General features: G+C 46.7%; 1 protein-coding gene across 5 annotated transcripts in view; it reads left to right on the top strand.

The window, feature by feature from the left end:
- The window catches only part of TCTN1 (tectonic family member 1), a 275,107-nt gene that overhangs the window by 209,005 nt on the left and 51,389 nt on the right, over nucleotides 1–14,713 (top strand). For all 5 annotated transcript variants that reach the window (XM_069214867.1, XM_069214866.1, XM_069214868.1 and 2 more), the window contains one exon: nucleotides 13,503–13,587. In XM_069214867.1, the coding sequence (XP_069070968.1) occupies nucleotides 13,503–13,587 (85 nt within the window). The remainder of the gene's footprint in view (nucleotides 1–13,502; nucleotides 13,588–14,713) is intronic.

Below are 14,713 nucleotides of genomic sequence, written 5' to 3'. Positions count from 1 at the left end.
GTTGATACCTTGGGCATGCAGAAGTAATGAACAAAAGGTAACATCAGTTTCCACAAATTCTTTGGGAATCAGAGTGGTCATGTTCGAGGTTACCAAGGACTGTGTATTAAGTCAACAGGAACTTTACAATATAGACACTTGAGGGGTCATTACAACCCGCGGTGGCGGTCGGAATGCCACCAATGTGGTGGTCCAACTGCCACACTATGATGCCCTGGTTGGACCGCAAGCTCCGCCAGATTACACGTTTTCAGCGGTCTGGTGGTGCTGGCGGTCTTAATCCACCAGGGCAGTGCTGCCCTGGGGATTACAAGTCCCCTCTCCACCAGCAATTACATGGTGGTAGCACCACCATGCAAAGGCTGGTGGAGACGGGGTGCAGAGGGCCCCAGCGGAGCCCTTGCACTGCGCATGCACTTGGCATGAGCAGTGCAAAGGGCCCTCTGGCCAGCCCAGTCGCAATGTTCACTGTTTGTTTTGCAGACAGTGAACATCGCGACGGGTACTGGTTCACCCTACGCACTACAGCATTGCCGCCAGCTCTGTTACGAGTCAGAGACAATGCTGTAGGCTGTGGCCCCCTGGGCCAGCAGGCAGAAACGCTGTTTCCGGCTGCCGACCCAGCGTGAACTATTAATGGGGCCTGCGGGAAGGCAGCCGCACTAACGGCAACATGCCCGTCGGGACTTCGGCAGACAGGCTTTTCCATCTGCCGAAGTCATAATGACATCTTTAGTCTACATATCTTCAGAAAATGTTGGTTTGTTTTTGCTAGCCCATAGTACCACATCTAAACCAATAAACTTTCCAGAGTAAAAGATGTCCTACTAAACTCACAGGAACCACATAAAGCCACTTGCAGGCAGCACCCACCTGCACTTTGAAAAGGGTAGAGAGATCCCCTTGCAGGCAGGTGCAGTGAGTGACTGTACCCGCCTGCAGAGGAAGGTCTGAGAGGTCCATAAGACCCCGTTTCTCCCCTCCAAAGGTCTGTCTTTAGAAGGCTTACTGAAAGTGCACCACCATTTTGTGACGCATTTTCGGTGCGCCTCCTAAGGGCATGTTTGCCTCTGCCCCCACCTCTACGATGTGGGAGCAGAAGCAAAGTATTTCCCACATGTGGATGGGCCACACCCTTATGCAAATGAGGGACACCCTCTCATGATGGTGCTGCGCTGCATGCATGCCAGCGCTAGCAGCATTACAGAAGGGGATGTACAAGTGTCTGCGGTCCCTTCTGCAATACCATTGTGCTCTGGGCGCACACAAAACGCGCGCACACGCATGCCACGCCTCCGGTGCACAATATATAATATGGCCTCTGGTTTCCACACATGTGTCAAACAGTAGATACAGTCCTACTGTTCTTTCACATGTCCAGTGAGTGTTGTACAGAAGGTTCCTTGGGGTGCTATGTTTTTAATTGGCACTAGCTAGTGGGAAGGGGTGACCCCCCAAGATCCGCCCTACCCAGTGAAATAAGAGGTCACATGGGCAGTCCTACTCCCTTTTTCAACAGTTCTGTTTGGCCTACTAAAAAAAAGTAGCGCAGTTTTGAAGATGGAGAAACTCTTTATCCCTTGTGTAGGGCCTGTGTGCCCACCCCCTGGTGTGGCCAGGGAAATGAACAGTCCCCTCTTTGGTGTTCACTCAATCTGGTTCTCTCCTCCCTCTGAGTTTGATGCCATCTTGGTTGGGGTGCTTCGTACAGGTCTCACCCTACATTTTCTGGGTCCACCCTCACTGGTCTTCCTGCAAGGGGAAGAAAAACACCTCTCCACACCCAGGACATTGTTTCTGCTTTGGGAGCAGCATTCACACCTCATTGAGGTCATGTAATAGCTGGACATCTGCTGGAGAAGTAATGTAAATTAGCTTCCAGGAGCTTCAGGAAGGGAACAACCAACTTTCTTAATCTGCATGCTCCTAAATATTTATTCAAAATCCAACTTTACCATTGAATTGGGCTTCTACTAATTATTAAAAATAGTGTTCTTTGTAGCTGGCCCCAATCCTCAGAGAGCAGAATTAATATTCTAGCCTGTACGCTATTAAAATTCTAGCCACAATGAAAATAGCTTTTGGGGGCGTATTGCTGCCAGGACATGGTAACATTAAATTTCCACGTTGTTAAATACCATGCACAGTACCTGGTGGACTACGAGACCTACATGTGGTGACCTATTAATATTTAAAAGGATGTTTTTTTCCTGTCAAAAGGGTTATTATGAGAGGCCTGGCTGCAGGTTTGAACTGCAGCAGTCAGGCTACACTAGGAGTCATGAAGCCACATTTCCCTGTCACACTAAAGGATGGCACAATAACTGCTGCAGTCCACAGGTGACATTTAATTTTCCATGCAATGGGTGTATTTCGGCACCATATGCTATGTTCTTATATGAAAGTTAAATATGTTAATTAAAAGTGAGCCAGTTTAACAATGATTTAGTTTTCAGAGTGCATAAAATGGGCAGCAGAGCACCACTGTGCAAATCCTAAACACTAGCAATAAAATTCAGCAAAGAATGGGGGTGATCACACTCAAAATGGGCATTTTCTCACATTTACAAACTTTACACATTTGTGGTTGATGATTTGAGATGGATGAGAATTGAAGTAATATGACCCATTCTTTTGGTTCCTGAGGGATGCAGCATCAAGGAGGGCTGCCTTAAGAAGGCCCAAGGAAGATTTTGGGGATTACTACAGCTAAGCAATTGCTATAGCCGACTTTGGTTTTGATCTAGTATTTGCCGAACTCATGTAAAGTCTGCTGGGATAAGAGATTCTATTTTTAAGAGGTGTATGATTTTGTATTGTTCTCTTAGCATAGGAGTTGTGTTCTTATAGGATCAGATTTTTGTTCAGCAAAAAGTACAGGCAATGGATTTAGAGCACCTCGATAATACATGGCTTACAGTAAAGTATGCCAAGAATATCAAGTCAAAAATGTACTGGAACAAACACATTTTAGGGACATCAGGAGGAATCTCATCTTAAGAGGGTTTAATTTTAAGATGCTGCATTGACATCCAACACTAGGTACCCTCTAGGGTCTGAGTGGAGACTTTCATACATAGTGGTGCATTATCAACAGTGATATAATATATAGTGGAGTGTCTCAGAAGAGAAACTAGGGGCTCTGTGTAAAGCCTGAACGTGCAGAAGAAAGAAACTATAGAGCCTTTGAGAGAAGCTTGTTAACCAGAGAGGGATTAGAGAGTGAATTTGACATTTTTAATTATGAAAATTGATTATTTTGTTACGGCTAGAACCAGTAGAGCACAGTTCATTTTTTTAAAATACATTTTCCCAGATAAGTAGAAGAGAGGATCCCTTAAACTGGCTTCCCCCGTTATCCCCTGACGCTCTCTGACGGGTCACACTGAAAGACCCCACCTTCCGACACACGATGGGCACCTACATACAGTAGTATTTTCCGGAAGCCACCGGGAGCCGGGGCATAGAGTGGGACTCCTTTAAGGTAGTCATGCGAGGCATATGCATTAAGGGGATCATAGATGTCTTCAAAGTGCTGGAACCCAAGCTGAGTGAGACTGAGATGCAGCTAGCAGCGCTAGTGAGGAACCCTTATGCCCAGGCAGATACTATGGTGCAAACGCATCCAGGCACACAACAAAGTCCCCCAACAGCTGGAGCTCCTGCGACGTTTCAGAATGGTGATAACGCCAGACGATTGCTTGTCTGGTTGGTGGGCCGGGACATCAGTGCTTCCCCGATCAAGGAACTATGCTCCCAAATGGGGAAGATACTCTGAGACCAGGAATCAATACTACAAGATTTCGCACACTGTTAGGCACACATGTACCAAGCCCCGACCACAACCTTTGCGCAGGCAGCCACTGACGACTCATCACACATTCAACTCCCAAGCATCCCCCCAACTATTAGGAGAGACTTAGATGCTCCAATCTCAGAACAATAGGTTCATCAGGCAATCAAAGGCCTTGCCCATAATAAATCACCAGGCCTGGATTACCTGCCATTAGAGTTTTATTCTACATTTGCTTCTCACTTAGGCCCTGGACTAGTGGCAGTTTATGACGAGGCATGCGATTAGGCACCTTGCCTAGCTCCCTTCGAGAGTCCCTTCTGACCTCTATCCTTAAACTGGACAGAGCTCCAACCTCTCTGAGCTCCTACCGACTGATAGCCATAATAAGAGTGGATTATAAAGTATTAGCAAGCCGTTTCTCCCAAATAGTCCCCACCCTAGTCCAGGAGCACCAAAACGGCATTGTCTCGGGTCGAAACATTTCTCAAAATCTCAGACACCTGTTCCACGTCCAAGATCAGATTCGTGACTCGATTCCAAATGTTGTGGCCCTGATCCTGGATGTGGAGAAGGCATTTGAGACGCTTTCATGGGACTACCCATTCTAGGTGCTGACCAACATGGGTATTTGGAACCGCCTAGCTGCATATACACGCCTCCTCTATAATAATCCCACCTCCAGAGTCCGGTTGGGCCACTTAGTTTCTAATCCATTTCCTGTTCAGAGGAGCACACGCCAGGGCTGTCCACTGTCTCCCTGGCATTGAAACCAGTGGCAATCTGTTTGCAGCAGGAGGACGGCCACTGGGGAATTTCATTTCCTGATCTGGTACATGTGGTCTCTTTGTATGCAGACGACATGTTAGTGTACCATCAGAATATACAAATGCCCCTCACTCAGCTATGTAACACCCTGGAAGAATTTGGAGAGGTCTTGTGCCTACAAATGAACTAGGCAAAATCTGTTGTCTACCTCCTCCACCCAGACAACCCCTCCCTTGACATATGGCTGGGCCCAGCAAGCCTCCAGTGGACTCAGCAGGCGGCATGATATCTAGGGGTGCAACTATATCACACCCCGGCAGATTTATCCGAGGGCAACCTCCTCCGAGTGTGGGCAGGCATCAGAACACAGATGGCATTCTGGCAGACCCTCCCTCTTGCCCCCATAGGAAGGATAGCACTTACAAAAATGCTCATTCTCCTTTTATATTTCTTCACATACCTACCAGTTGTGCCTCCACGCTCACTGCGCCTTCTTTCGAGAACTGGATTCCTTAATGGGTACTCTGATCTGGGACTTACACCGCCATAGGGTGGCCGTTGCAAAGCTGCAACTTCCCCGGGACCGAGGGGGGATGGGAGCTCCTGTCTTTGAGGCCTACTTCTTGGCGGCGCAACTCCAATGGCTATCACTTTGGACAGCAGGCCGCTACATTGGTGAGGTTACAGGCTCCCAAGGCCCTCTGGGCATCATCACCATATGCAGCTTCCTGTTCCCGAAACGGACGCCTGCCTCCCCCTGGCCCTTGCAGGTCCCAATGGCCCACACCTGTGTGCTGGAAATCCATTGACTATCCTGAGACAGTCCCTAAAATGCACCCAATATCCTGCTAGTGGGCATTTCCCAGGTCACTATACAGCACGCCGCTTGGCGGAATGGACTGCGAACGACATTATCACGGTAGGGGACCTATATCTAAATGGCCAACTACTTACATTTGACCAACTCACTGGGGCAATTTTTCACCTATCGATAGGTGCTCGCCACAATGCAGAGGCTATGGGGTCCAATAGTGACTGAGCCGCAACATCACCCTGTCAAGCAAACAATGTACACGATGGGCCCTGGTCGGCGCCTTATAACTTGGCTATACCGTGCCATACTTGACATTCTAGACAACATCCTGGCCCCTCATAGATGCCGATGGGAGACAGACTTGAACAGGGAACTGAGCGACAGGGAATGGGAGATGCCGTTGTCCCACCGCAAGAAAGTCTCCCGTAATTCCCATTTTCAAAAAATTCATTTTTGCCTCCTACACAGGGCGTACTTAACACCAGCTCGTCTAAATAAATATTACCCCACTGCATGCCTAACATGCCCGTTGTGCCCACAAGCGGAGACAGATCTCCAACATAGGCTCTGGACCTGCCCAGTACTTTTCTGTTACTGGTCTGCAATACATGACACCCTGAAAGAACTGCTGGACCTACCCGACCTCAATACATGGGAGGCCAGCACCCTCGGAATGTTCAAGCATAAAAAAAATACATAAAGTGCAGACCCGCTTTGCGACATTAGCACTGTTGCTAGCAATGCATGCGATTACATTACACTGGCGATCAACCGACCCGCCTCCGGTGTACGACTGGAGAGAAGCCATTACCAAATTGGGGTGGCAGAGAAGGAGGCCCTGCGGAGGGAGGAGGCCCCATATCACACCATTGGGTGACAATCCTCGCCCGATTCAGCCAGCCCCCTCGAGATGACACTAGACTCCCTTGAGGTGCAGCACTCCCTTTGACAAACCTCCCTGTCAACCTCTGGGATCCCCCACTACTGCATTCCATTGTGCAAAACTAAAGTGTGCTCTCCCATCTCTCAGAAGTCCGGCCTACACCCCGCAAACGACTGAAGGGCCCCAACTTGTGAAGCCTGCACGCACGTCCCCGTAAAAGCACATTTAAAACACATCACCAGAATCAAAAAGTAGGTCAATGTCACTGAGTTTCAGAAAAGCAAATCTTGGCCCCTGCTTTGTTCTACCAAGTTTTGACCCCTGAAAGCATACAGCTCACCCATAGATTGCTGTGCACCCGCTTGCCAATAACAATGCGAATGCAACCTCAAATACAGTAATGCTACAACACTGTTGTACTATTAAGCGAAATTATACCCACCTGTTCAAACATGCATGATGTGCACTGAGAATTCAACTACAATATTGTATGCCTATGTTTGTACCTTTTATGAATAAAACAATAAAAATAAGTTTTAAAAAAAAGTAGGAGAGAGGATGAGGCTCACCATTCAAGGAGAATGACAAGGCAAGAATCTCCTTTGTCCACGATGGTTAGTGAATCATCCTGTTTTCTATATGCCGGACTCCACACTACAACCTTATCTAAAGACCAGTTAATGTGATCATTTAAGTAATTAGCAGTTTTGAATTGCTTTAGCTGAGTTGCTGCACTACATTTCAAGTCAAGGCTTTAGCTAGGAATGTAAGGTTTTCTATAGAATAAACAATTTAGGCCTTCTGTATGTGCCCCAGGCCCTTTAATTAGTGTGACATTCTGATCCATTTTAGACATTCAGAGAGAAATCATTGGATCAGGGAGTTGTTGTTTTTAAATAAAGTGAAAAATCACATTAATGTTGTTTTTAAGAAGATTGGCCAAAAATCAACTGGTGAAATGGTTGCCTGGCCCAATGTTCCCAGCAACGGTAATAGTTCCATTTCAGCAGTAGGAGGTATGAGATATTGTGTAGTATAGTGTATCACTAGTGCGGCTCCACAGCCATTGCCAGAATAATCCCCAGACATCCGTGTTACAATCTTGTCATGCGGGCTGGCACACCGCGCACGACCCGCCTGACAACCCTCTGAACCTCGGGTGCCAACCAGCTCCAAGGCAAAACCATGAAATCACCGAGGTTAAACTGCGACCATCCTTGCGCTGCTGCCGGCCTTGGAGTGGGGCAGGCCGTGCGGCGACAAGGCCTTCCGTGGCCGAAAACTCCTGCAACCCTGTTGGTGGAGGGAGCCTCGCAGTAAGGGGGTCCTGCACAAGTGGATGGCCTCCCCCTCTCTCTTACCTACTTTCCTGGGACACAATCCTGCTGCTGGGCGGTGCCGAGGGGCCACGGGTGAATCACAGCGGCCCAGACAGGTGCAGCGTATGCTGTATGTGACTAGGGGCGGGAGAGGAGCGGCCCGGAGTTGCGGCACACTTGGGAGTGTGGCAGCCCTTTCTTCAGGAGAGCGGCGGCTCGATGTAGAGGGAGTGGGAGCAGAGACCTTTGCCCTGTGATAACCTCTGGATAGAGAGAGGAGCTTCCACCCCTTCCTTTTCCCACAGGCCTAGAAGGCTGACGGGTGCCTTAACGACCAGAGATCTAGATTTGTGCTCTTCCTGAAAGGCATTAAACCCCAACAAATTGGCCCTATGCATCAGTACTGTTTGGGGGGGAGGGGTTGTACACTTGGGACTCCCTCTTCCCTGTTTCACGCCACTTGGCAGACACAGATTGGGGCTCGGAGCACTGGGTGGGGTGGTCAAGGCCAAGTGGTGGAGTTGTTGTCCTCCCCTCGCTGAACCCAAAGAAAAGCAGACTCGGTGTTGGGGTCCCGTTCCACACAAATCAGCATTATGGACAGGTACCCGGTATCGGTACCTGTGGTCAAAGAAAGGCAAGACCCACCCACAACGGAACACAATCACCCTGGTCCCCGCAGCAAGCGGAACCCTCACTGCGAGTCATCATGGCCACAATTTAAAGTGTCAAGAACACCCTGGAGCCAAAGGTGGACACTGTCACAGTAGAAGTGAATCTGATAAGGGCAGATCTCTGCAAGTTTACTGATAAACTGGCGGTGGCGGAAACGCAAATCTTGGGCTACAGTCAGTGACGAAGCACCTGGAGGAACAGGTCCAAGCCGTTACGAAACAAAACACGGCCATTACAGCTAGACTTGAAGATCATGAGGGGATAGCCCGACGGCACAATATCCGCATAGTGGGAGTTCCTGAAGGGACTAGGGCCCTAGCATTGATCTGTTTGTAGAAGACCTGGTCCTCAACTACCTTCATCTAAAAAGACTCTCCAAGTTCTTTAGAGTTGAATGAGTGCATAGAGACCATGTCCCCCTGCCCCAAATTCCCACCATCCCCCCAACTATCATGCCCTGCTTCATCCTCCAGGAACAATAATTGAAAGAATATTCAACTTTAGGGATCGGGCGCAATCCTGCAAGCTGCTCGTACACAGGGAGACCTCAAAGTGGAAAATGCCACAGTACGCTTCTTCCCTGACTTCACCTTACAGGTGCAGAGACAGCGCAGGTGTTTTGACCATGTCAGACGAGCACTACATGAAAGAGATCTCAAGTACATGATGCTGTATATGGGCAAAACTTAAGGTTATAGTGTAGGGCAAGACGAGGTTCTTCATGACGCCAGAAGAGGCGTGGGATTGGCTGGAGGGATGGCGTATGCAGAAAAAGAAGAAAGGAACAGAACAGAACTCAGCAGATCCTCATCTGGACATGAACAACTGGCAGACCTCGGACGACAGTCACCAGTTACTGGGTAAAGACAGTCTGCCTGTGACCTAAATGCAAATTGCTATACAAATAGTGACTTGATCGGGTGGGCGGGGTTGGAGTTCCCCGGATGGTGGAATATTCAATAACTACAAAATTTGATGGGTATTTCAGATAACCTTACTTAAATCCTGAATCTTTTGGCTAGGATGTGTTGCCACACCCACATATGTTTGTGTTGTTTGGGCGACAGGCTTTCTGCAAATTGGGGAGGTGGGTGGTTTATGACTCAGTGCAGGGCAGCAGGCTGAGGAGGATTTTGCAGCAACCCAACAATGTTTAAGCTTAGGTTGCGAGGTATGTTAAAACGTTACAGCTGTTGCTCAGGTTATGGTCCTTTCACTGCACTGGTACACTGTATGGCAGGAAGCCAGGGAAGATATATAGTGCAGTGCAGCATTGATCCTTTTCACCACAAAACATTCCCGGTCAAAAAAAAAAAAGATTGCAACACTACATAACCTGCTCATATGGTCCTGGAACGTGAACAGTCTAGGCCTCAAAACAAAGGGAACGCTGGTCCTCCTGTATCTTTGGAAACACTCCCCTGACCTAGTCCTCTTCCAGGAGACACACTTCCGGGGCACAACATGTAAAGCACTAGACAGGTTTGGTTTTAAACTCTTGGCCCAGGCAGGTTACACTACTGACTCACGGGGAGTGAGAATACTGGTCAAGAAGTTAATTCTCTTCATTCTGCTGTGTTGTTGGCACGAAACAATGGGCAGATATGTTATATTTGTTATATTATCCTGCCTTTACGATGCAATGGTCTTAATTGTGGGCTCTATCTAAATTCATCTCTGTCTCCAAACACAAACTCTTCCCGCAATAAGCACATGCGTGCTGGAGTTGCCCCAGGGAACCATAATCATGGGGAGCCCACAAATGCAGTAATGGAGTCGGCACTTGATAGGCTTGCCTGGGGCCTCTATATGGAGCGAAGGCCGCTCACTGTGATCCTTTGAGGGTGCCTTGGGACTGGTAGATTTATGGCAGAACATAGCCCAAAAATCCAAGGGTATATGTATTTCTCATCCCCTCACAATAGCTTTTTGCAAATCGATTATCTGGTTACACAATGCATACATATGGATAAATTCCAGGAGGCACACATTAGATCCAGGGGAGTATTGGATCATTCCCTGATTGAGGTTAGCCTTCAGAATACCAAATGCATCACAACACTACACCTGAGGCTTAGCACTTGGCACTTCCGAGACCCAAATATGAGAGAAGCATTGCGGACTGGGGCAGAAGTCTACTTTCAAGGAAACACGGGCACTATGGCCTCCGTGAGTACTTTATGGAAGGCCTTTAAGGCCATCAAAAGGGGTCAAGCCCAAGCCGTCATTTATGGGAGGGTGAGAAGAAAACATCCCTCCAATGTCAGGATTCAGCATGATATTGAGTGATTGGAATCTATGTTAACGGAGCAAACTGGCAAACTCCACAACCAATTGCGGCTTACGTAGTGAGATCTCTGAGAATTAGTGGAGGGAGCTGCCCACAGCTACACCCTTGCCGTTCAACGACATCTCTATGATGTCGCCGACAAGACGAACAAACTCCTAGTGTGGCTCGACAGAAGAGATCGGGAGTGCTCATGGGTACTGGAGATAGAGGACAAAGCGGGTGTACCCTGCAGGAATAGTCCAAACATAGCCAAATGTGTTTGCTGACTATTATGAGGACCTGTATCAATCTGCCACTTCCATGACAGACAGTGACTGTGTAGACTTTCTGCAAGACATTAACCTCTGTTGGTTAGCTGGCGACTTGCAAGCAGCCCTGGAGGTGGACCTCATGGAGGAAGAGATCGCACCAGCCATATGCGACTTACAGTCGGGGAAGGCCATGGGCTCTAACGGACTTCTGATCGAACTATACAAGGGAATGGCTGACAAAGTGGCTCCACCGGTGCTGGCTATGTTCCAGGTGGCATTACAAGAGGGCATCCTCACGCAAGATCAGCAGATGGCCACCATTATTGTTATTCATAAAGCGGGGAAACCACCAGCAAGTTGTAGTTCCTATAGACCGATATCCCTGTTGAATGCTGAGATGAAGGTTCTGGCAAAGGCTCTTTCTAACAGGCTCTGGACAGTTATTACGGTCGTGGTCCACCCTGACCAATTTGCTGCTAATGAATGGGTTTTTGCAGCCAGGGATGAGGCGACCTATTAAGTTGGCAGGTCAGTGATGGGGAGGAAGGGAATACATTACAATCTTATACAGACAGAGTAGAAAGCAGACTCCTAGCCCACACAAGGGCAGTGGTGATGGCCTAGAGGGAGGCTAACAGGGTTCTAGGGTCACACAACACACTAACAGAAATGACTTCCTTGTGCTATAGCGATCCACTTTGATAGGCGGGCAGTCTCGGTGGGTTTTCCAAATAGGAACTCATCGGCATTGAGAGGCTGGGTGATGTTTGGAGAGACAATGCTTTCATTCCCTTCCAATCCCTTACAACTGAATATGCCCTGGCAGACACTGAATGATATAAATACCTACAACTAGGTCATGCTTTACGATGCCATGTTAGGGAGGGGGAAGCAGTTGCCACCCACCATCCCCCTGGATGACAGTCTACTTACTGAACCCATTCCAGACAAGTCCATCTCAGTGATTTAAAGGAAACTCCTAAATATTATCCCAGGCTCATTGGGGTCCTTCAGTGAGGTGTGGTCCCGGATTCTGGGAGGGCTAACAGGTGAAGACTGGCCAGATTCCGCTTGAAACTATTAAAACTTCTACACAGATCCTACTACTCTAGATCTCTCTTAAACAAGATTCACAAAGCAGGCCCGCCTTATTGCTTCCGGGACTGTAGATAGGAGTGCACCTTTTTTCACACTCTCTGGGCTTCCCAGTGATTCAGTCCAAATGGACAGTGATCACTGAGGACATATTGCAGACCCTGGGGCTCACGCTCCCCGTATCCGACATGTGGATTCTGTTGCAGTTAACAGGAGATGAACCGATATCAAAATACTCCAGGATTTGGGCATTACTGGTATTTGGAGTGACCAAACTCAATATAGTGAGAAATTGGGTAAACCTGCCCCCCCCCCCGACTTCGGAACAGTGGCAGTCTGACCTAGACTGGTGTCAAAGAACTGGGAAAGTGGTGTCTCAGAGTCAGGGATGCGCCAAAAAGTGGGGGAAAGTCTGAGGACCATGTTGTGCCGCCAGAGGGTACTCAAGTGCTGAGCCGTAATCAAACACACCCACTGTAACGGGGGAATTAGGCCATATATGTTCCACTCCAAGTTTGCTGCAATTGGGCCGTAAAAGTGCCAAAAGTTGAAGAGTTGCTATATGCTGCAATAATTGACATTTCATATACTTACTACTGCTTTCTAGTGTCGATCTGCCGTGGTAAATATATGTTGGGGGTACCCTGAGCTTTGTTTAAATAAAGAGTTTTTTTTTTTTTTTTTAAAGAAGAGATATTGTATCATAATCTGGAGAGCTAAACATTTTGAGCTTTTTTGTATCAAAGAAATAAGATATTTCAGGCCTGATGGAGGGGTTACGCCCGTACAATGATGACAGAAATCCCATCTGCCAAAATCTAAATCCCGTTATATCCAATGTAACCCCTCTGCCAATATCTAAATCAAGTCCTTTGTCACAATTTTTATTTTACATAGACAGAAAGGAGGATTAAATGCCTCTGACATTTTCTAAGTGTTTCTTTGGGTCTTTTTTTGCCCATTTTAACCTTGCTCTTATGCAAGAAACCACACATGTGAAACTTCTGATGTAGGAGAAATAAACTTAATTTGTTGTAGAACAGTTTTTGTTTTGTGGAAGTATTGTGACACTGTCTATTGAAACGTATTAAGTAAACCTAGGCTGTAGGTTGACATCAACAGGGTTTAGCAGTTGGGTAATGGTTTACACTTGTACTTATTACTCTTATTTCACTCCCTTCAGGGATGAAGAACACACACGATGCAACTTGCCACACGAGTAACTCGATGTCTGCATATGTTTAGGATAGGAGATGAGCCCCATGATGTAAGCATGAGCCTTGTGTAAATAACGAGGAGCAGCTGGAAATTTCAATCAGGAGTAAGCAAAAGGCTACTCCTGTTGGGAATTCTGATTGCCCTGTGAATCTGCCTACCATTTCTGGATCATTGACCGTATGCATCAGCAGCATTTTTATTTTAGTATGAGCTTACGCATTGTGCTTAATATAAATGAGAACTCAACAACAGTAATTTTCAAAAGAAATAGGTTAAAAGCAACATGTTAGACAAGTGCAACTGTCACAGGTATTTTAATTTTTCGTTTTATAAATGCTTGTCTTTATAAATCGAACATCCGTGTGATTCTCATTGTGTACTTTGTCGTTTTTACAGCAAAATACAAGACCAGTTCCTCTGAGTGGAAATCCAGGATACGTTGTCGGACAGCCAATTGTGGCAGGATTTAAACCAGCAGGATATCTTTTTCATATTTACAAATGTCTTTCTGGTTATCTATGCTAACATGCTTACTTGCAATACAGTTGCACGAAAAGCACACAAAAACAGGGAATGGAGATTGCGCACACTGCAGTCACTGATCAAACCAACGAAGAAAAATATACTTTATACACAACATACATTTGACATATTCTGTGGCGGTTTTCATGGAGTGCTTTATTTTACATGTTTTCCCAGTATTTTGTGATTTATATCTTGTGTTTCTGAGTAACAGTGGAGTTTTGACAGCCAGCATGTTTCGCACCTTCACTGACTCACAAGCCTGTTGCTTCTTCAGGGCTGCAATATGTAGTACTACAAGTTAAAATAAAGTCTAATTTAACTACTGAAAATGTTGACGGTGATTGCCACACAGGGATATCACTGCAGAAGCGGAAAGACTCTGAGTCACACTTGGATAGTGATAGCAAAACCTGGCAAAACGAGAGCAAAGGCAGGTTCAAGTGTACTAAGGTATAACAGTTGTGAGTGCTTACATTGGTAAAACCTATGAGCAGAGATTAACAAAGAGTATTTGAAAGAATTATTTTGTGGAAAGACTGTTCACAGGCTAGCGCCGTAAGTGGCATGACTAGCAGGTTTTAGGGACAGGAAGACCACTGGGGTGTGATTAACTGGGCTTAATGGACCAAAGAATTTTGAAATTAGTCAACTAGAAGGACCAGTGGTAAGTATTTGAGGAGAAGGCAGCGTCTTGGGGAAAAAAGGGTGTACCTGTGAAGTGCCATCTATCTGGGCCTAAGGGAAAGTGAAACATAGTGAAGTTTGATAGATTCAAATAGCCCCTTCTGTTTGTAAGGCAAATGTAAATATTCACTACGATGTATGTTAAAGAGATAAAATGAGCAGAGTGGAGTGAAATGAAGGCGTTATTAATGTGGATGGTGCAAAGTAATAAAAGATAAATGGTGTAAAGTTAAGAACAAGGAAAGGTATCTAAAGGATAGAATGTCTTCCTGATTGCTAAAATATGTTGGTTGAAAATTGGTCTGTCCATCGCTAAAGATTGTAACAGGTCTAGAGTTTTTAAGGAAAAGGCATAAATCAAGGGCCGCAAAGAGAAAAGCTGAGAGAGGGAAGAAGGA

This window comes from Pleurodeles waltl, chromosome 11, assembly GCF_031143425.1.
Source record: "Pleurodeles waltl isolate 20211129_DDA chromosome 11, aPleWal1.hap1.20221129, whole genome shotgun sequence".
NCBI lineage: Eukaryota > Metazoa > Chordata > Amphibia > Caudata > Salamandridae > Pleurodeles > Pleurodeles waltl.
This window is presented reverse-complemented; position numbering and strand designations above follow the sequence as displayed.